This window comes from Hypoxylon trugodes (genome assembly GCF_022578975.1).
Source record: "Hypoxylon trugodes strain CBS 135444 unplaced genomic scaffold F4822scaffold_7, whole genome shotgun sequence".
In the NCBI taxonomy this organism is placed as follows: Eukaryota; Fungi; Ascomycota; class Sordariomycetes; order Xylariales; family Hypoxylaceae; genus Hypoxylon; species Hypoxylon trugodes.
Genome location: NW_026250022.1, coordinates 1,481,683 through 1,501,597, shown reverse-complemented (window position 1 = coordinate 1,501,597; position 19,915 = coordinate 1,481,683). Strand labels below are relative to the sequence as shown.

General features: G+C 47.4%; 7 protein-coding genes across 7 annotated transcripts; 3 read left to right on the top strand and 4 right to left on the bottom strand.

Annotated features, from left to right (window-relative positions):
- The first annotated feature begins 2,305 nt into the window (after window positions 1-2,305).
- F4822DRAFT_318294 (uncharacterized protein) lies at window positions 2,306-5,185 on the top strand. The gene has a single exon (XM_051455420.1). It carries the CDS (start codon window positions 2,504-2,506, stop codon window positions 4,658-4,660), a length of 2,157 nt encoding a protein of 718 aa, XP_051312271.1. The 5' UTR covers window positions 2,306-2,503; the 3' UTR covers window positions 4,661-5,185.
- F4822DRAFT_444883 (Metallo-dependent phosphatase) lies at window positions 5,023-6,819 on the bottom strand (the record flags this gene model as incomplete). The annotated part of the gene is made up of 7 exons (XM_051463298.1): window positions 5,023-5,407; window positions 5,508-5,557; window positions 5,637-5,709; window positions 5,775-6,308; window positions 6,371-6,476; window positions 6,529-6,570; window positions 6,661-6,819. The coding sequence occupies 7 exons, from the start codon at window positions 6,817-6,819 to the stop codon at window positions 5,385-5,387; spliced, it is 987 nt and encodes a 328-aa protein (XP_051312270.1). The 3' UTR covers window positions 5,023-5,384.
- A 518-nt stretch (window positions 6,820-7,337) lies between these two features.
- On the bottom strand, window positions 7,338-10,158 carry F4822DRAFT_410286 (Cullin repeat-like-containing domain protein). Its single transcript, XM_051458751.1, has 3 exons — window positions 9,687-10,158; window positions 8,138-9,636; window positions 7,338-8,084 (listed from the first exon to the last, which is right to left on the bottom strand). Exons 1-3 carry the CDS (start codon window positions 9,891-9,893, stop codon window positions 7,736-7,738), a joined length of 2,055 nt encoding a protein of 684 aa, XP_051312269.1. The 5' UTR covers window positions 9,894-10,158; the 3' UTR covers window positions 7,338-7,735.
- Window positions 10,159-10,345: 187 nt separating this feature from the next.
- F4822DRAFT_410285 (mitochondrial import receptor subunit tom-20) lies at window positions 10,346-11,804 on the top strand (the record flags this gene model as incomplete). Its single annotated transcript, XM_051458750.1, has 4 exons — window positions 10,346-10,638; window positions 10,740-10,985; window positions 11,101-11,201; window positions 11,266-11,804. Coding segments are annotated over exons 1-4 (514 nt in total), but the record flags the coding sequence as incomplete, so codon positions are not given.
- On the bottom strand, window positions 11,796-14,397 carry F4822DRAFT_410284 (radical SAM superfamily-domain-containing protein). Its single transcript, XM_051458749.1, has 2 exons — window positions 14,266-14,397; window positions 11,796-14,202 (listed from the first exon to the last, which is right to left on the bottom strand). Exons 1-2 carry the CDS (start codon window positions 14,315-14,317, stop codon window positions 11,906-11,908), a joined length of 2,349 nt encoding a protein of 782 aa, XP_051312267.1. The 5' UTR covers window positions 14,318-14,397; the 3' UTR covers window positions 11,796-11,905.
- A 120-nt stretch (window positions 14,398-14,517) lies between these two features.
- On the bottom strand, window positions 14,518-16,684 carry F4822DRAFT_410282 (uncharacterized protein). The gene is made up of 2 exons (XM_051458748.1): window positions 15,459-16,684; window positions 14,518-15,402 (listed from the first exon to the last, which is right to left on the bottom strand). The coding sequence occupies exons 1-2, from the start codon at window positions 16,117-16,119 to the stop codon at window positions 14,828-14,830; spliced, it is 1,236 nt and encodes a 411-aa protein (XP_051312266.1). The 5' UTR covers window positions 16,120-16,684; the 3' UTR covers window positions 14,518-14,827.
- Window positions 16,685-17,038: 354 nt separating this feature from the next.
- On the top strand, window positions 17,039-19,883 carry F4822DRAFT_410281 (uncharacterized protein). The gene has a single exon (XM_051458747.1). It carries the CDS (start codon window positions 17,461-17,463, stop codon window positions 19,339-19,341), a length of 1,881 nt encoding a protein of 626 aa, XP_051312265.1. The 5' UTR covers window positions 17,039-17,460; the 3' UTR covers window positions 19,342-19,883.
- Window positions 19,884-19,915: the final 32 nt, after the last annotated feature.

Genomic DNA, 19,915 nt, shown 5'->3' with positions numbered 1-19,915 from the left:
TGGCTATATAAATGATTCTTAAGGATAATGTTGCGGGTAGTACACCTACTTGATGCTACTGGCAAAATTGCCATTCCATAAATGCATTCTCAATACCCCTTCTAGTAGCGTTATATAATGAAATAGCATAACCCCATTGCTAGTCCATGGTTCCACGTTTTGTTTATTCGTAATAGGGACGTATCAAGTGGTCGGGAGAGCCTTATATTCTGTTCGCTGGAGAAGCCATGTATTTTCTGTCTTAGGACTTTATAGAAACTAGTCCTGCTGACGACTCATCATAAATGCTTTTCTAGTTTCCCTTATATCTTTTCGCCTAGTTTTGACCACTTGGAGCTTGTCTTGTTCCCCTAGAGTCTGTCTTGTCATAGGTCCTTTGAGATATATGAGGAAGACAGAACAAGGCTTGCGATCCGATTCAGGTCTTACCGCGCCAAAGCAGTTGTCTCATTAAACAAAGATAAGTGTATCACGGAGGCCTATTGTCGCTATATTTAAGGGGATGGGTTTGTAACTTGTTACGAAGGTACTGTATAGTCTAGATGGACAATTTGAACAGACATGAATTTGTCTTTTATACTGATCTCTGTCGTTGTTTTCACTACTTTGTCTGATATATACTGTAGTTCATCTCATACATCAACAAGTATTAGAATTATTACATAAGAACCCTAACCCTAACACCAGGTCCTACCCCATGAATATCAATTTGTAGCTTTCGAATGAGAGCGCAACAAATTTGTTACTTCTGAGGTGAATTAATAATGCACATAAATTGTATTGCGCTAGGTAACTAAAAATTCGAAATTAACAGTGCCCTATGGGAGTATGACAACTTTGGCTCCCTAGTTAAATTGGTACTATAGTGTGTTCTAGGCCTCTTTGTGCATATCGTATACTTCCGCATCCTAGCTTAACTATTATCAGTGAAGAAACCAGGGCTCAGTATATTATGACCTTAAATGTATTATAAGAACTTCTGATGGAAGTTATAGGTTGGTTAATACGCGTCGTTATTGAAACGAACGTAGTTATACGGGAATCAAGAGTAGTTCGATCCTCGAGTATGTAAATAGCTATAACTATAATATACTCATGTGGTGTCTGAAACTTATGTTCTATCGACGATACATCTCGATGTTGCCGATAAAACTCTTCATTGTTATTGATACAGTAACATCTGCGATATGGTAACACAGGGGTAAGCTAACCCCAACCCTAACCCTAAGCTGCAAGCCATGCTCAATAGGGGAAGTAGCCTCATATATTTTCGTTCCAGGGGTGCCCTCCTTTAGTGATTGTGGAAAGACCATTAAGATGACTTAAGCCAGGGGAAATGAGATACTTATGATACAGACAAGCTAGAAACGTACGGCCCAAGTGACCTTCCCAAGTATAATTGAGCCGGTATTGGTTACTAGGGCATGATCCAGGTATTAAATAACTACATATATGTAGCCTTATAAGCTTAATTCTGAATAGCGTGTTTGAGATTCATCCCCGTTATGAACAGAGTTGATATTCTTAAAATGTTACTGTTCTGAAGTATTAGTGCTTCAGGTTTGGTGATTGCTGACTAATTATACAATAGGATGATGATCTAATATCTGTTCACGAAGTTTAATGTTGCTGATCATATGTTCTCATGTTTCTGCTATGGGCTTAATATGGATGGCTTCCACGGCCGATAATTCGGGTCCGAAGGAATAATATTCCTAGATTTAGTCATACACAATCATTGTCGTCATTTGAGCTTTCAGATCATCTAGTACAATCGCAGGATACGCTCGCGCAATAGGGGCTATGCGGTCATATATGTACGCGAACTCGGGCGTGTTGGGCGGCGTAGTAGTGATATGGCTAGATTAAGTTGCAGAATTATCCGTACCGTGGGTATCGAATTACGAGGAGCCGATTCTATGACCATTCGATCTTGTCCGTTTCGTGTTCCTCCCACCTGGACCAGACACGCACAACGCACGTTTGGGATGGGAACTCTATCCTCTCATCGGGAGTTTTAACTCTTACTGGATAGACCGTTATTGGTTGGCTGGTTAGATCGGCATACGTTTGTACGCAGACCCGGTACCCCTATTTGCTAAGAGATCCATTGCAGACACGATAGACTCTAGATCTAAACGCTATTGAGCCAACATGCTGCGGCGCATATTGTACCTGGTCTAGGTTTTTATTATGGATGAGAAGTGTAAGGATTCGTGCGTGGAGGGGATGAAAACGAGTGATATAAGGTCGTCATACTTGATATGGCGTACGCGTGTCTCGCATTTTCTTCAAATCTTTTTGAATGTCAGTCAATTCACTGTTTCTTATCTTTACATTCTCGCCATGATGTGCCGATACCACTATACGATACGAATATAACACCTATGATATATCTATCAAGTGGTTGTTAGGTATAGGCGAGTAATACTGAAAGTACTTACCACGTTGGGCTGTGGCCCAAAAGATTCTCAATTGGAACAATTTTGAGAACGGCGCAGTCATGTCGGGCAACTGGACATCGCCGGCTCCTAAAGTGAGCGGGCCTCAGGTAAGCGGTCATGATCATCGTCATTTCCGTAATAGTTACGCTAAATTGGCTTACCAGACAGCCAAGCCGAAAGGCCCGCCCTACCCATCAACAATGGCTATTGTAGGTGGCGAGCCGTCTCCCTCAGTCGACGACCCAATCGCTGCGATCTTACTCTTATTATTTCTCCTTTCGGCTGCAGCACACATGGCCATACTACGGGTCAACAAGCAACGGAACCTCAAATTCATATTCTCAGGGATGCTCTTCGTCCTATGCATTCTCCGCGGCGTTTCACTTGCCGCCCGCATGGTCTGGGCATCGTATCCAAAAACCGTGAACGCCGTTATCGCTGCTAGCGTCATGACGCAGTGTGGTTCCGTCCTCATTTTCATAATAAACCTCTTTTTCGCTCAGAGGATTCTGCGGGCGTATCATCCCCGCCTCGGCTGGCACCGCGGCACTTGCTACGTCGTTTGGTTCCTTATAGCTTGTGTTTTGTGTTGTCTTATTATGGCTATAGCGGCCACGGTACATGGCTTCTTCACGCTTAATCCGCGTGCTCGTCGCTCTGATCGTGCCGTTCAACTCTTTGCGGGGACGTACCTGGCTTGTCTTGCCTTCCTTCCCGTTCCCGTTGTCGCTATAGCTGCCGCCGTGGGGGCAACGCCGTCTGTATCATCTTCTTCGTCTTCAGAATCACCGTATCCACGACGGACCGGATGGGCGCGATGGTGGAACTTCCAACGACGGCAACGGCGAGTTGAGAAGTTTGGCGCTGGGCGATGGCGCGCGAAAGTTGGGCTTCTAACATTCGCATCGCTCGTAGCGACCCTGGGAGCTGCCTTTCGGGTGGGTGTCAACTTCGACGGGCGCCCAGGTTCAGATCCAGCGTGGTTCCATAGCCGCGCATGCTATTATGGTTTCAACTTCGTGACGGATCTCATCGTATCAACAGCATACCTGCTAGCACGCTTCGATCGACGATTCGTTGTACCTGACGGCGCAAAGGGACCAGGCGACTACTCGCCTATCGTACCGCAAACGCCAATGTCAGCCACCAACTCAAGGTGCAACCTAGTGAGCAAGTTACCGATGATGGGCACCAGTAAACCCTTAACCATGATGCGGCAGCCCTCCGGGTCTTCCCCAATCCCACCTCCGGGCGCAGGAACGGCTTCGATTCCGCCAACTCCTTCGCCTCATCCACAATTAATCTCACCATCAACATCGCAGCAGCATCTCAACACAGGTTACGATTCCAATCACAACACCGACTCATCCAACACAGCCGTGAACAACAGCCCAACGACAAGCAGTAGTCTCAATCGGAAGAAAGTCCACCGCCAACTCCCACCGCACCAAGCCCCAACCCCGACCCCCTCACCACCACAACGTCCTGACTCCGGGCTCTCGGACCCCAACGCCAACATCGATGAAAAATCACCCACGAGTCCCAGCACCACCCCGACACCCCCACCAACCACGAAACCGCAACAAAAGCGCACAAGCCGAAGCCGACGTACAGCACTAATGATGCGTATGCGTATAAACAGCGAAGCCGACGTATACGGACCGGACTGCAACCGCAGTCTACGTCCGCATTTTTTCTCACATGCGCAGCAAAGTACGCCTTCCCATCCTAATCCAACGGAACCCGCACAAGCCCATCTCGGACCACCGATTCTGCCGGATCTTGATTTAGACCTAGAACTTCTGAGCACTACTTTGCTTGCACCTTGGGCATTGGATAATTGGGGCTTTAGGAGGAGCATGTCGCAGGGTGTAATTGGACTCGGTGGTAGAGGTGGCCATGGAATTGGAATTGGAACTGGGAGTGGAGATGCAGGCCTTCTAGATGCAAGTTTCCGACTGTTCAAAAACGGGGGCGGAAGTACGAGGGGAGGTCGGAGTAATCGGAGTCATAGCGACGAAGGCAGGAGCGATAAAGTGAGCCGGAATAGTAGGAGTAGCAACGATAGTAATGGCAGTGGCGGCGGCGTCGGTGGTAGCAATGACGACGGAGGTGGTAATAGAAGTAAAAGCGACGGTGGAAGTGATCATGAAAACAGCAGGAACGATAGTAATTACGCTTTTAGTCAGCGGTCGGCAAGGGCAAGAACAATGTAGGAGATATGGGGTAGCTAGCTGGCCTGCTATGAATTAGGGGCAGGTGCCTTGGGAAGAAAAAATAAGGGGCGAAGTGTGTGTATACCACTCGATATCGCGATTTTTTTAGTAATTATACCTAGCTAGTATCTTTTCGTTATATCGTGATACTGTTTATGAGAACGACTAAATTTCATGGGATGAAAAGCTTGGTTCCCACTTGGGAATCGGTTGTAACAATCTCATGATATTTTCCAATTATATCCAATTATATCCATTCACGAATCACAAGATGCACCAAATACAGAGATTAAACGACTTCACCATCGAAATCGAAGCTAAGGTATCTTTTCTTTCTCTTTCTTTTCACTCGTATCAAATCTAATGCTTGGGCATCTACTTTCCATTAAGTTGCTCAAAATCATGCCTCTCTCACCAAGAGACAATCGGCACCACCTATAACATCATGGCGAGGGACAAATAAATAAATTCGTCCCGCGTCGGACTCCTTTTTAGACCAGAACCAACCCCCATCGGTACCGGCCTAACACAAGACCGTCGACGGGTTCCATTATGTGACTTTGTAGTGTCTGCTATTTGGTGTGGCCATGTCTATAGATCGCATTCTGACTTTCGGTAATAGCAGGGGTATGGCGATCTAGGCTCAACGTAACTCCCGGAGACCCTAAAACCTTGAATCCACGCATCTGCTTCAAGGCGCGGCACCAAGATTATTGGTGGAAGCTTACAGGAAGTAGTCGGGTGTGCCTGTCAAGACGGTTAGCACTGATGTCATCAACGCGCAAATCGAAGTGCCACAAGGCATATATGCGAAACGGAAATAACGGCTCGAGAATAGGGTACTTACGTCGGGAAACCATCGGCTCACCAGCCCGCGGGCATGGATCGAATTGTAGGCTGTGAAATATTGTAAGCATATGTACTAAAAATACAAGCGCCATGTGAGCAACTATATTTTTCATTGGGGCCGACTTACAAGGTGTACTTCAAGTGCTCATCAATCTCCATGATAGCCGCCTGGTTACCACATCTGTAGCAGTAGTTTGGTGCTAGGAATAGTTAGCCAGTTGCTCTTTTAAGACGAATGTTGGGGAGTTGATAATAAGAAACTCACCAGAGAAGATGGTAACAACGTTTCTATCTTGCGACCAGTTATATCCTTCCATGACCAATTGATGAGCTCGCGCGATCAAAGTTAGACCATTGTTATGGTTGAACGCTTCCGAGATATCCTGTCCGAAGGTATAACCCGCACCGCGTGGGCTGATACCCCAACCGCATCGGTCGTCGGGGTCTGACCATAACAGGTCGCACATGGGACCTTCATGGGGGACTTCTTGGATCCGATCTAGGGCTCTGATGTTATCAAGGGTATCAATACTCGGCGATAGACCACCGTGGAGACAGAAGATCTGGTTGTCGATGAGAGCGGTGAGGGGGAGGTAGTCGAAAAGGTCGGTAAAAAACTTCCAAACGTTGGCATTGCCGTACTTGCGCAAGCACTCGTCGTAGAAGCCGTACACTTGGGTAATCTGGCGGGATTCGTGGTTACCGCGTAGGATAGTGATGCGCTGGGGGTATCGAATCTTCAAGGCGACGAGCAGAGTCACCGTCTCGACGGAGTAGTATCCTCGATCAACGTAGTCACCTAGCTCGAAGATTAGCCACCATGTGCCTCATTGTATCATAGTAGGTTCAGATAGTACATACCCATAAATAGGTAGTTGGTATCAGGGTTAGGACCACCAATCTTGAATAACTCCATCAAATCGTGGAATTGACCGTGGATATCACCACAGACCGTTACCGGACATTTCTAGGTCGAAGTTAGTAGACGCGATGGCGACAAAGAAACAAGGGCGGCATACCACCGGCTGGACGTTGGATTCATCCTGCAAAACTTCCCTGGCCTAGAGACGACAAGGCGTCAGTATCGTAACCATAACAAACAATAGATACAAAGGAGTTGTAAGCAACAGGCAAGTGATGCATGATTTTACCTTCTCGCAGAGTCTCTGGACATCGGATTCAGCAAGCTGCTTGCAGTTCATCAAGCTTTCGATCCAACCGTCGAGAGTGGGAATGGTAGTAGGCTCTGAGGGAGGTAATGGTGCCAGTTCAGTAGGAACTCGGCCTACGTCCTCCATATTGGTATCCATGATGAAGGAAAGGGGAGCAGGCAAAGTTGGGTCGCGAAGTCGGGAGGGGTATTTTATTGTATCGTATTGTTATATCAGCGTCGTCGAGTGATCGTTATCGCGGGCCGTTAAATGAAAGATCCGAGTAAAGGTAGGTGGAAGATTTCGATAGAAGTAATCGGCGTGGATACGGAATGACGTTTTGAAACGGCCGAAAAGAGAAGCGCAAGGCCTCTCGTCGTTTTTGATGTGGGTTGAACGGTGTTGGGAAGTGGGGCCGATGATGGGTATCGTCGCGACCTTACTCAAGGTGAAAGAATAGAAAAAAACAAATAACAATGGCAAAAACAACTATTCCCCGGTTCCAATAATCCCCTCTTCTTATCTGGATTATCTTCAAAAAGAGAAGAGTATAGGGTGTATTAAATCGTGTCTTAGTCTTAGTAAAGAGGAAGGAGGAGTATTATTGAGAAAGCAGTCAGTCACGAGTTGATTGTATTTTGTAGGATTTTTCCTTGTTTGAAAAGTGATGGTAGAGAATGCGGTCGGACCTTCCAAGGGAACAGGAACATCCCAAAGTTAGGTACATACGGCGGGAAGGTGGGCAGGCTTAGGTACCTACAGCTATCTTTCTACCCACTTACGGCGTACCTTCCTAGGTAACATGTACCTAATAATGTACCTAATACTAGTCCAGTACTACGTCAGTCTTCGTTTAAAATGCGGCTCACCCATCACCAAAAACCCTGCCTTCTTTGTACTTGCCCCTCCATCCCTCCCTTCATCCTACTTTTCTCTGCTTAACATATCCAGATAGACACGTACGTATACGATTCGACTAATAGCTGACACCACACTTAATTCTTACAGCAAAATCAGACAATATGTATCTCCAAATACCGGTGCTGTTTACAATACAATAGTAATAAGTATACAACTATGTCAACCCAAGCCCAATCGGGTCATTTGATTTTGTACCTTGAGGTACATCTCTACCAACCAGGTCTCGGAAATCCAACTGTACTTCTTCCAGCATTTTCGCATGGGTTTTAGCTCTCTCCATGCACTGATTCCATACTGTTCCGTCTCTCTCGGTACTACTCAATTGTCTAGCTAGGATCACGTTGAAGGCATCTACTTCTTCCTTGGCCCATTTCACACAAGCGCTCATCATCGTTTGAGGGAAGCAGCTTTGGAAACAGCTCACGGTGTTTCTGATGATACTGAAATAGACGAACGAGACCTGCCAGATATACAAATGGAGATCGCCTTGGAAGATGCATTGTCTGTGCCGCGTTAGTTATCAACATATTTGGATTATGAACTTTGCTGAACGTACCTCGACCGCTTCTGAATTAGATCGCCACGAGCCTTGAGATATGCATCTCTTGCACGGTCTTCAAAGCCTAGTCTGTTCAGCCACTCAACATTCCGCTTAGTCTTCAGCGGTTGGCTATGCGAGTCGATAACTTCCCGTATGATCAAGCCAGCTAGCTTCGAGCATCTCTCCTCAACCTTGAAATCAATGAAATCTTGAGCGATAACATTGTTCTTCAGTCCACGCGCAAGTTTCTGCATTTTCTCAACGAGATCAACTGCCTGCTCAAACTTCTGAAGAGCGATGTAAATATCAAGCTCATCCATCTGACCTTCAACCCAGCGGAGATTCTGCTGTTTGCCGTCTACCTCAATAAGCATGTCCTTAATATCAGAAAGCGTCTCGAGTAGCTCCGTCTTTTGTAGTAAACCCGGATCTCGGGAGGCAAAGTAGTTAATGGTCTCCTTGGCCTTATTATTAGCCTCCATCTCAGACTGCAAATTCTTTCGTAGTTCTTCGACCGCCTTTCGAATGTTTAGTACCAAGGTCGCCTTCTCAGGGTCTTCGGGTTTCTCCGTCCTATAGATGAATGACTCCTGACCCACTCCTCGGACCATGATAGCATCTGCAAGCTTATTCCTACCGCTATAAGATTCACTCGTGGCAGCCATGTCGGTGACTTCGATATCTAGCAATGGCCAACAGCGATCCGCAACAAGTTTCGTGGCTGGACCACGCATATCATTTGGGTTGTCTGTCTTACGTTTCTTACGCGAAGCGACAAGAAGGTGGTCGTTAAGAAGAAATAACTGCATAGATCGTCTCGATTTGTATGTCGCATTGTCAAGTTCGATCCAGGCTCCGGCATTTTGGATCACATGCCTACCCATTGAATTGGGCAGGAATTTCTGCGAGCCTTCGACGTTTTTGTAAAGGGCTTGCATCTGGCTGTTCCACAGGGCCGTCCTATCCGCTACCGAACTTCGTTTATCTCTCTTGCTTAGGCCGGTTGAGAAATCTCCAGTAACAGAAGTACTGCTACTTCCAGAAGCAGCCCTCAGCGCATTCGTATTGGTGGCCAGCTCCTTGAACAAGTTTCGCAATGTGCGCATCTCCGATTTTAGCTTCTCTGCTTCCTTGCTAATCTTAATGAACTGGGCCCGGTTCTGGTAGACATTCTGTTGTAGATCTGCCGATGCTCTGTTTTTCAACTTGCGCAAAGCGGTTTCGTAGTCCCGAATTTCGTCTTCGGTAGCCTCACTAAGGATATTGGCGACGTATTGATCCGGAACGAGTCTTGGGTCTCGAAGTGCCTTTGGGTCCACGACAGGTTGCGCACCTCGAGGGCCGCCAGGTGCACCTCCATCACGCGATGGGGGCGGTCGAGATCTTGGAGGGGGTTGATCGTATTTCGAGATGTTAAAATTGGGCATAGAAGGGATTGGGGGAGCTGTGGGGTCGAAATTGCTGGGGAGGTTATTAAACCGGGTGGAATAGCGTCGCTTGACTAGATCACCAGTCTATAGACAGTCAGTAATATTGGAATACCAATGGAAATCATTCGACTTGCCTTTCCACCAGCTGAGGGAGGCGGGCGCTGTCGAGGAGGTGCTGGACCGCCAGGTCCACCAGGACCGACTCTTCCACCTGTACTTCGAGGCACTGGGACGCCATCGTTCGGAATTGGTTCTGATATCTGGCGAGGTGCACTGATGGTAGGACGACCTTTCCTCTTAGGACCGCTACGAAGCGAGATCTTACTCCTCTCTTCAGACATATTGAATGAGAGTGCCTAGGCCGAAACAGAATCAGGAGATAGGTAGCAAGTGTAGGTTAAGCAAGTAATTAGATAGGATCCATCGGGCGTGAGAGATGAAAGATGAGTTAATAATCCGTTAAGAATTAAGAAAGAAGAAACGATAATAGAGTTTGGTCACAAAGTTAAAGAGAATACGAAGCACAGACAGTCACTCATATACCACTATGCGACAATGCATCCAAAAGATGGGTTGTACTCCCCAATGTTTCGTAATAGGTGAAGTACTTCGGTTAGGTGCTGATTATAGTGGGTACCACAGACTTTATGTAAGGTGAATCGGTCGGATTTATTTGACCGCGGATGTACTAGACCTAATACGACATTAGCGTAGTTGAAACGACAAGGGTCCGCGGCCCCATCCCATGCTTTTGCGATTGCACGTCAGGTATCGACTGGAGCTAAGCTGCATTGAAAAAAAATATTACGGAAGGCTGCTTTACCTATCGTTCCTCAAAGGCCCTCTCTCTTTAAACGAAGCAATCCTGCAGTGCCTTCATAATTAGTATTGTGCAATCTAGAGGGAGAATTGTACCCGCCTCGGTCCATTTTCAATTCCGTTTATATCATTGTTGTCGCGGTGCATCGCTCCGTCGAATTGAACCCCCCCTTTCAACCCTCGATCAAGACGTCACATCCGCCAAAATGGTTCAGACAAGTACGGTAGTAACAATATCAGCGGCAACAGCCGCAACGGGTCTACTAGGTATTATACATTGCGCTCCTTCCTACGCCAACAACGATACCTTCCCTCATAATAACTGTCTAGCTTCATATCCGCTAACACGTCATGTTTTTCCAAAATAGCATACGCCATCTACTTCGACTACCAACGGCGCGCAGACCCCAACTTCCGAAGAAACTTGCGACGGGAGGAGCGACGACAAGCGCGCGCGGAGAAGGAAGAGGCCGTTGCGCAAACCAAGCAGAAGCGAAAGGACATCCAAGGCAGCATCGACCAGGCTGCTGAGGAGGGTTTCCCTACAGGTGTCAACGAGAAGGAGCAATTCTTCATGGACCACGTTCAGAAGGGCGAGCTATTAGCTGCGGATCGTAAGTTTGACCCTACGGCCCTTTCATAAGGGCAGTGCGGACACCATTGGAGGAGAAAAACTCAATAGATAGAAGCCATGCGGACGAGAAGTGCTAACATAAGGCCAATTCATAGCGACAAAAACGATAGATGCCGCCCTAGCATTCTACAAGGCTCTTAAGGTATACCCAACACCCGGGGACCTCATTAGCATCTACGATAAGACCGTCGATAAGGTAAGGAAATTCCTACGGGCTTTTGGACCACGGAACACCCCGCTAATCTTGACAAACCCAACAGCGAGTACTAGACGTCCTTGCCGAGATGATCGCCTACGATAAGAGCCTAGACATCCGCGGCAGCACCAACGGTATCAACCTTTCAGATCTGCCCAGCGCTGGTCTAGACTAGAATTAGGAACGAATATTATTGGAATGGAAGGACAACATAGGACGGAAGTCTAATACATTGTTCCCATTTCCAACACACGCTCCTCCCTCCACTCTCCCCCACAGAAACAAATAAGTGAAACGGTCTTCTGTGCCGTAACCCCAAATGACCCATATTCAATCAACCCCGAGAAACAGCCTCTGAGCACTGGCGATGATGGTCCACGATTTAGGGGGGACCTACTATAAATGAGTAGGTGCTACACATATAAAAACAGATGGACGGGCACCATGTATGATATCATAATGCGCGGCTAGGATAATCTGGCCGTATACACTTTGAACGGCTGTTCTCATAGTTACGAGGATGGCTACGATGTATATTTTTACGATCAATCATGCTCGGTGGCTGGTATAGACAAATGATGGACCATGATTCTCTTTTTTCAAGTGCCTTTTTTTATTCGATTGCTTAGGCGTGATATGCGAATACCTCCCAAGATTTCTAACCATGATAATCCTACCTACCTATGCCTGCCTAATTCACTAATCTAAGAAACTTCTATCTTCCTCCCCTTCCGATCAACCCTCACATCCCTCGGATCAAACCCACCATTCCCCCACGTCGCCCACTCTGGCGTCTCAGGGCCCATATACTCCTCGGGCGTCCACTCGCCGTCAGCACCGCGTTCCTCTAACAGCTCGAAGAAGCGCTGGTATTCAATCCGCGTATGCCACTTCCCATCTACTCTAAACCTTTCACTCGCAATAAGCACGCAGCAACTATGCGCATGCTCCGCCGCAATCCCATAATCTAACCCACGCCTCTTCAACTCCTCATCAAGCGCAGTAACAAACTCCGTGACTTCGGCGTAGAAGGGTACATTCGCCATACTCAACCCAGCGCCGGCACTACTCGACGTACCACAATACGTCACACCTTTGATCTCAACGAAACACGGCAACCCGCGCTCGACTAAGTCCGCATATCCATTCACTTCATCCTCAACATTGAACCCCTTGACAAGCGTAAGTCGGAAAACAGTACGTTGCTTAAACCGCTTCTCACGCAAAATATCCAGACACCGCATAAACCGTTCCCAGAAATCACGATGTAGCGGCCTATCAATACGTCGCAAAGAATCGCGATTACTAGCATCAATAGACACATACAACTGCGTAACAGCGCGCAACGCAGCCAATTGATCCGGGTGCTGCGCATTACACACCAGAAACGAGGAAATCCTCTCGCCGTGCAGGAGCGCAAGGAACTCGTTAATATGCGGGTAGAAAATTGGTTCACCGACAAGACTCAATGCGCAGTGCCGGATCCGCATAGCCTCCGCGAAACGCTCGGCACGGACACCGGGGATGCCGCGCATCATCTTGATTTTCTTATAGTGCCCGGCTTTGACGCCGTCGAAGATCATATCGGGCGGGTCGACGACCCAGCGCCATGTGGTACCGACGGGGTTTGTGCCGTGGCGCCAGCAGAAGACGCATTTGTTGGAGCAAGAGAGGGAGGGTGTGGTCTCCATGCATTGGTGCGAAGCGATACCGTAGAAGGAAAATTTGTAGCACGAGCCCCGACCGCGAAGAGCGGATTTAGTCCATCTACAGATTTTGACTCCTGAGTGCGAACCGACTATAGAGTACCCCTGTTTAGTAAGGGAAGCGTATGTCGGCGAATTCTTGGGTACCATTTCCTTGATAGTTTGAGGTGGTCTCTTCGATGTCGTTTTGTTATATGTGGTGAAGTCGACGGCAATTGGTGCCGGATTACTCGATTTCTCGGAGTTACTTTGGGACGCCTTCATGATTCTCCCAAGATCTTCCACATCATCAATGTTCCCGGGCTTTCCCTTTTTCGCCTTTTTGACTGTAACAGATGGGTCAATAACGACTTCGCCATCATCCTCGTCTGCAGAGCCATATTCATCGTCGCTTTCCACAGCGTCTCCACTACCAGGGACTCCCTCTCCTAGAGATCCCGTGCTGGCGATGTGTTTCAAGGTATCCTTCACACCACCCATCCATTCATCCAACCTTTCTTTAGGTTCCCGTTTTGTGTCTGCCATTCCCAGCGGGTAGGCCCTCTTGCGACCAGTCAGTCTAGCCATCCATTTATCAACCTCCTTTGCCTGGAAGCAGAATCCCTCGTCTTCGGTCGGCCATCCCTCCCGATCACCTAAACCAAAGACCGAGTAACCGAGAATTCCTGATAAGGGGGAAGTATCGATTCTAAAGTCATGGTGCGTTTCTTGCATATGCTCGAGGAGGTTGTCGTTGATAGAATCGATATTATAACTCGGGATCAACAGGAGATAGAAATGATCTACTGGCGTGCTATGATCTGTAGGATTCGGCGCATTGATGAAGTATTCGTCGTAGTCCGCTTCGGCCAGATCTATGACGGTGGGCTTTAGGAACTGTCTCTCAGACCCATCTTCTCGCTCTCCTAGCAAAACTTCAAAAGCCCCAGCAATCCCTTTCGCAGTCCTCTCTGTACTTCCAGTCAAGGAAGAATAGAAAACGAGAACTTGTATAGGTTTTTCGCCACCAGCCTCCGTATTTTTCTGCGCATTTCCAGCTCTTCGCAGTTCTCCCTTAATACGCCGTGGTCCGCTGGTTGAATCTTTTGTTTTCTCCTTCGGTATGTCTACGTTTTCGATCGAGGATTTACTATCGCCGCGTGGAAGGGACTTCGTAATTTCTTGAATAGATCTTAGGGGTTTAGTCGCGATCTTGTCTTTCTGGCGTAGCTCTATAAGCCACCAAACCGCCGCCAATATACATGTTGTCGCGAATAGAATCGAGGCTCGATGCTCGTGCCACAGTTCGAGGATACCTGACAGAATGTGTAAGTACGATATAGATAATTGTATATGTGAGGATTCGTATTCTAAATTACCTATAGATGAACCATTGGCATCCAAGCCAAATTCCCCTAATCTACTCGTCATCACTGATCTTGTTTCTATTCATATAATTTTTTTTTTTCTTTTCTTTCAAGTGCGACAGAATTTGGCGGGGCATTCTCATCACTATAAAAGCTGAAGGTGTAGAATTTTAGAGGGGCAATTAGGTAAGTTATAGCCCCGCAGCTACCCTAGATTTCGCAATATAATACAGTATGTAATAAGTCATTTTTATACTATACGGGCTACTTGGCGATCCACACTCAACTAATAAACTTCAGAAGTCAATTCAGTTATTTGGATCATTTCATAACGATCATGAATAATGTATGTGATATCAAAAGCTAATTGGCCAGTTAAACTATCGGTTACATACCGACGCAAGACCCGGGTATAGTAATCATACCTCTTCATTGCCCATACTTAGTTGCTTGGAATCCCCTTAAATCCCCCCTTCGTGAAAGATAACGAAATCTCATTATGAGATCGAGAATATTCTCTTTGATAGCTTTTTATATCTGCGCGCCTAAACAGAAACTGCTTTCTGTACCCTTACTAGGCATCCGGGTCACTCGACGAGTCTTCGTCCTTCTTGTCCAGTTCTGAAATGGGTATATCTTTGACCACCTCCATAAAAATATCCCTAGCCCAGCAAACTGTGACCATGATTGCCAGGGCATTCCACTGATGTTGGTTCCTTTCCGACATGTTCAGTTGGCAGGGAATATGGCAGAAGGCGTCCGGGTTGTTGGCGTCTAAGGTAACAATAAATACGATATGCTTGAAGATGACAAACCCGAATACGACCGGTGCTTTTGGTCTCCCTTCCTCAGGTACACGTTCTAGTGCCTCCCGCCATGCCGTGCCCAGAGCGCTCATTTCATCCTGGATGTGTACATCCATGTCCAATCTATCCATATCCTGCATCTCAAAGATTCTAACGTTCGGAACGATAGAATTGCTATACTTAGCGAGGTCTCCATCAATTTCGGCCCAGTGTAAGGCCTCTACGAGCCCTTGCCTAGTAACGTCGACGATTCGTTGTGCAGTCCTAGGATCATCGCTGTGTTCTTTGCGGAAGTCGTAGATCCGTCCGTGAAGATCTATCAGTTTACGGAGAGCCATGGCACCTATGAAGTATAAGCAATAAGTAAAGCGCTGAAAAGTGTAGGCAGAAACAACATACCTCGATATTCATATCTATCTGTACGGGAGTATATTCTCGGTCTGGTACTTATGGTTTGTGATTGCTGGTAAAATAGGCCTTCTGGTAAAGGAATTCCCCGGAAATGCATTTTCCAAGTCGATGGCATGAATGTGTATTCATCCCGCGCCTTCAAAATGTGGTTGAGAAATACTTGTTCAACGCGCCACCCTTCATCCTCGTCGTATTCATCGTCCGTATCCGGTTCGGGAGAACTAGAACTGCTTGAAGGAGTGGAGCTGTCACTCGGCGGTGGTTTACTACTCTGTACGGGACTTTTTAACTTCCTGTAGACATGGTCGTAGTATGCTTGTTGATCGGCGAATCTTGACCGATAGTCAGATTCATCTATGATTTCACTGGTGTTTCTATAATCCTCTTCATCATTCTCATTGGGCAAGTCAAAATCGGGATCATTGGGGTCAGTTGGATTTGCGAGCATCGCCGTAGCTTCAACTCCCTCATATTCATCTGTGGCCTCGCTCGTAGCACCGGTTAATTTTTCATGGGTTTTTATCTTGGCTGGGAGAACAGGCTTGGTAACCCGACCGGAAATGACTTTGTTCGCTTGCAAGATCGATGGGCTATCGACAGGCTTGCTTTGGGATGATTTGCGTGAAAACCAACTACTAAAGCTTGCCATATTGGTTGTGTACTAAGGGTATCCTTGTAGAAGTCCAATTTTGAAGAAGAGGATAGTATGATGCGTTGCGTGAATTTTCAAGTGAATCCGATAAATAGTCGCAGTGCTCAAGCTGGGTGGGTTTACCTGAGGCGTCAAATAGCCCCAAAATGGTAGAGCAGTCTCGAAAAAGAAACAGAGTAGGCGACCTATTTACTTCTTTGACGGAACCAGCCAAGGCGACATTGATAATTGACTGGTGGTGGTTCATGGACTATTCATTATTTCACATGAAACCTGATGTGCTGTTTCTAGTCAAGTCAGATACGTATACCCTAATTGACAATGGGAGACAACAACGTCGTTTAATGAACATTGAAGAAAAGAAGAAGGGGAGATAAAGTTGTAACTATTCTGTTTCCGGCGATTTATGCGACAAGATGGTTGGTACCTTCCCGCTTAATTGCCATTTCTCCTACCTGTTGCTTCCGGTTGTCTTGGGAATTAACTTCAGACCGACTCTAATTGCCCTTTCCATTAGGTCCTAGGTCCTCAAACGGATGCGAGAGATGCCACGTGGTGAGTGGTTGCATAACGTTGTACCTTTTGAATGAGTTTCGGTAGAGATATGGGTGAGATTAGTGCAACATGTACAGTACCTAAATCTCGAAAGTAAGTACCGGTAGACTAATCCTGGAATAGCATAGTGCATACCATCCCCAAGGCGATGGAGGTAACTACCCCGGCTGCCTATGATGTATGCACTTACCTAATGCATGAGCTACATACATCCCTATACGTATCTATGTACATCCGTTATTATGTGTGAGCGCATATAATCAAAGGTACAACACAGGTACCCACTACAGTACAGTTTTAAGGTTAGCTAGCAGCATCCCGTTTGCCTGCTTATGAAATTTTGCGCGACACCACACGCGCCGCCCAACTTAGACATAGACCAAAACCCAATGACATATTTCTTGATCAAGTTGGCGGCGCATACCTTTCTTTACACGTTCTCGTCGACATACCCATCTACTTTAGAATCCAACACATACTCTTTATATTCTTATTTAGTTGTATTGGTACCTATGATATAGGAAGCATAAAGGTAATTTGCTACCTGGGTACTTATTTCGTCTCCCTTGACTTCATCTACCTTTTCAAAGTAATTTTCAATTCTTTATCGCGGTTACATTATCGATTTTCGCGATATTCCCCATCACCAAAAAAACGCCCAACCTTTACACACTTTCTTTTCAATTCGCAACTATCATCTCTTCTCCCTCACGTTTCTCATTGAAAACACTATTTCAAGAAATGTGCACTTTTTCGTAGAGCTATCCCTTGTCACACAGTAGTATGGCTACAGAGTGGAATAAGCTCAAGGTCGTAGACCTAAAGGCGGAATTGAAGCGCCTCGGTCTTCCGCAAAATGGCCTCAAGGCGGAATTAGTCGCGCGTTTAGAAGCTGCAGATTCCGAGAGAGCAGCTTCTGAACCCTCCGAGGGAGCTACTGACGACACCCAAACTGTGAATGGCGACTCGCAACCGGAACAGGAACAGGAAAGCTCGACAGTACCCGAACCTACTGAGCCTGAGCCTAGCCTACCCGACGAACCTTCCAAACAAATTGAATCCGAAGATGTACCTGCAGCTAATGATGCGCCTACGCCTGCCGCTGTCGAACCCCAAGCAGCTCCTGCTCCTATATCGTCCGATGCAACACCACTACAACCTACCGAAGTACTACAAGATTCGCAAAAGCGCAAGCGAAGATCTCTAAGTCCTGCACCCTCTGCCGAAGAGATTGCACGTAAGCGAGTTAAACAGGAAAGTTCGCAGAAGCAAGACGAGAATTCTACAAATGCAGTTTCAGGGGAAGTTGATGAGACGGTCGCTCCAATAGAAAAGAGTCAGGAATCGAATCAAGCTCCTACAGATATCGAGATGCAAGGTGTTGAGGACGAAGCGCCAATCGAACGCGGGCACGAGCACGAACGCGATAACGGTGTTGCCCAATCAAGTCCAGCACGCGACACTCACCCCGACGACCAAAACGGGCATCCCGCGGAAATTGTAACAAACAATATGCAACCTACACCCGAAGAGCCCGTTGACGAGCAAATGTACACCGCTCAACCGACCGAGATAGAGCGAGACGTGGAGCCGTCTATTCATCCTGCGACCGCTGCGCTGTACATCAAGAATTTTATGAGACCTCTCCGACCGCAGACGGTCCAGCAACATCTTTTAGACCTCGCCACCCCAGCAGGCGTTCCCATTGACGAAGACACTATCTCCGATTTCTACCTTGATACTATTCGTACGCACGCATTTGTAGTGTTTAACACTATCTCATCTGCCTCAAGGGTACGTAACGCTTTGCACAACCGTGTCTGGCCTGACGAGACCAACCGCAAGGCCTTGTGGGTTGACTTCATGCCGTCAGAGCATTTTGAGGGGTGGGTTGAAATGGAGCAGTCAACGAGTGGAGGACGTGGCTCGAGTAGTCGATTTGAAGTCGTCTATGATCACGACAACGATGGCGAAGTGACCGCTAGATTAGAAGCTTTCGACGGGGTGGCACCTACTTCCAAGCCCGCACCCGTATCGTCCGAGCCCATCCCCGAGCGCAAGCCCTCTATCCCCACAGGTCCTTCTCGCCCCTTTGCCGGCATTGAAGGCGCGCCTACTGGTCCGCGTAACTTCCAGGCTGGCCGCGGCCCGCCGATGCACCCCAGCCGAATGGGACGAGTCGATCAGGGAGGACTACCTACCCGCACCTCTCCCGTCGTTATGTACCAACCCGTTTCGGACAACATTGCTCGACGACGGCTCGATGCGATCACAGCTGCTAAGAGTAAGGAAACAGGCAAGGATTTCGGCAAGGAATACAAGCGCTACTACTTTGAGCATGGTGATTTATTAGTTGACCGAGGCCCGGAGATCTTCCTAGGTATCCGGCCCCCGCACCGAGAACGTGAACGTCGCGGTGAACGTCCTCCGATACGTGAGGCCCCTCGTGGACGCCGAGGCGGTGGTGGAGGTGGAAGTAGACGACGTGGTGGCATGCCGATTTTCCATGGCGTCCCTCGAGGTGGCGATAGATTCCGCCCTGGCGATTCAGCAACTGGTGGTGGTGCGAACGGCCGTTCACGTTACGGCGATGACAGAGGAAGTCGCCGTGACCGATTCGGAGACGACCGAGGCAGTCGACGGGACGGCTACAGTCGATACTGATAGTTGAACAAATCCCAAATGACTAGAAGGCATATGATGAAATAGTGGACGTTGGCAGGAGGATTAAGTGAATTGGTTGTGTATATTGGACGTGCATACGACTAGTCTGCCCGTGCATAAATTTGCGCACTGGCTATCTACAGTAGTATTCACTCTCAAGGACAGAAGATGAAGGACGAAATACAAGAAAAAACAGGTTAAGAAAAGGGCATTTTACCGGAGTACCGAGAACGCATAAGGATCCAGGAACAAACACATCGCATTCGCAAAGGCAGAACAGGACGCTTCGCATTGTACAAGGAGGGAAGGATACCCGGTTCCGGTTCCGAGGGCCAAGATTTCTTTTGGTGGGCGCGTGTGTGCGCGCGTGAGTTGAGAAACGACCGAACGAACGAACGGAAGCATACCAAAAACAAAATTTCGGTGATGAACGAATGCTACGCACGCCCCCGATTTTGCACTTTTGGCCCGGTTAGGTACTTAGAGTAGGCTATGGCTATTGTCCATGATGTGTGCTAATAGATGACAACTTTATTCCGAAATAAGGAGTGCTGATGTCTTGCTAATTTCCCAT

What these genes read in the sequence shown, in the direction of transcription:
- F4822DRAFT_410284 (XM_051458749.1), bottom strand. Translation starts at nt 14,317, where the DNA reads ATGACGAGTAGATTAGGGGAATTTGGCTTGGATGCCAATGGTTCATCT. An exon ending in TGCCAATGGTTCATCTATAG is followed by an intron (nt 14,203 to 14,265) that starts GTAATTTAGAAT and finishes ACATTCTGTCAG; the next exon opens with GTATCCTCGAACTGTGGCAC.
- F4822DRAFT_410282 (XM_051458748.1), bottom strand. Translation starts at nt 16,119, where the DNA reads ATGGCAAGCTTTAGTAGTTGGTTTTCACGCAAATCATCCCAAAGCAAG. An exon ending in AGATAGATATGAATATCGAG is followed by an intron (nt 15,403 to 15,458) that starts GTATGTTGTTTC and finishes TATACTTCATAG; the next exon opens with GTGCCATGGCTCTCCGTAAA.
- F4822DRAFT_318294 (XM_051455420.1), top strand. Translation starts at nt 2,504, where the DNA reads ATGTCGGGCAACTGGACATCGCCGGCTCCTAAAGTGAGCGGGCCTCAG.
- F4822DRAFT_410286 (XM_051458751.1), bottom strand. Translation starts at nt 9,893, where the DNA reads ATGTCTGAAGAGAGGAGTAAGATCTCGCTTCGTAGCGGTCCTAAGAGG. An exon ending in CTCCCTCAGCTGGTGGAAAG is followed by an intron (nt 9,637 to 9,686) that starts GCAAGTCGAATG and finishes GACTGTCTATAG; the next exon opens with ACTGGTGATCTAGTCAAGCG. An exon ending in CTAATTCAGAAGCGGTCGAG is followed by an intron (nt 8,085 to 8,137) that starts GTACGTTCAGCA and finishes AACGCGGCACAG; the next exon opens with ACAATGCATCTTCCAAGGCG.
- F4822DRAFT_410281 (XM_051458747.1), top strand. Translation starts at nt 17,461, where the DNA reads ATGGCTACAGAGTGGAATAAGCTCAAGGTCGTAGACCTAAAGGCGGAA.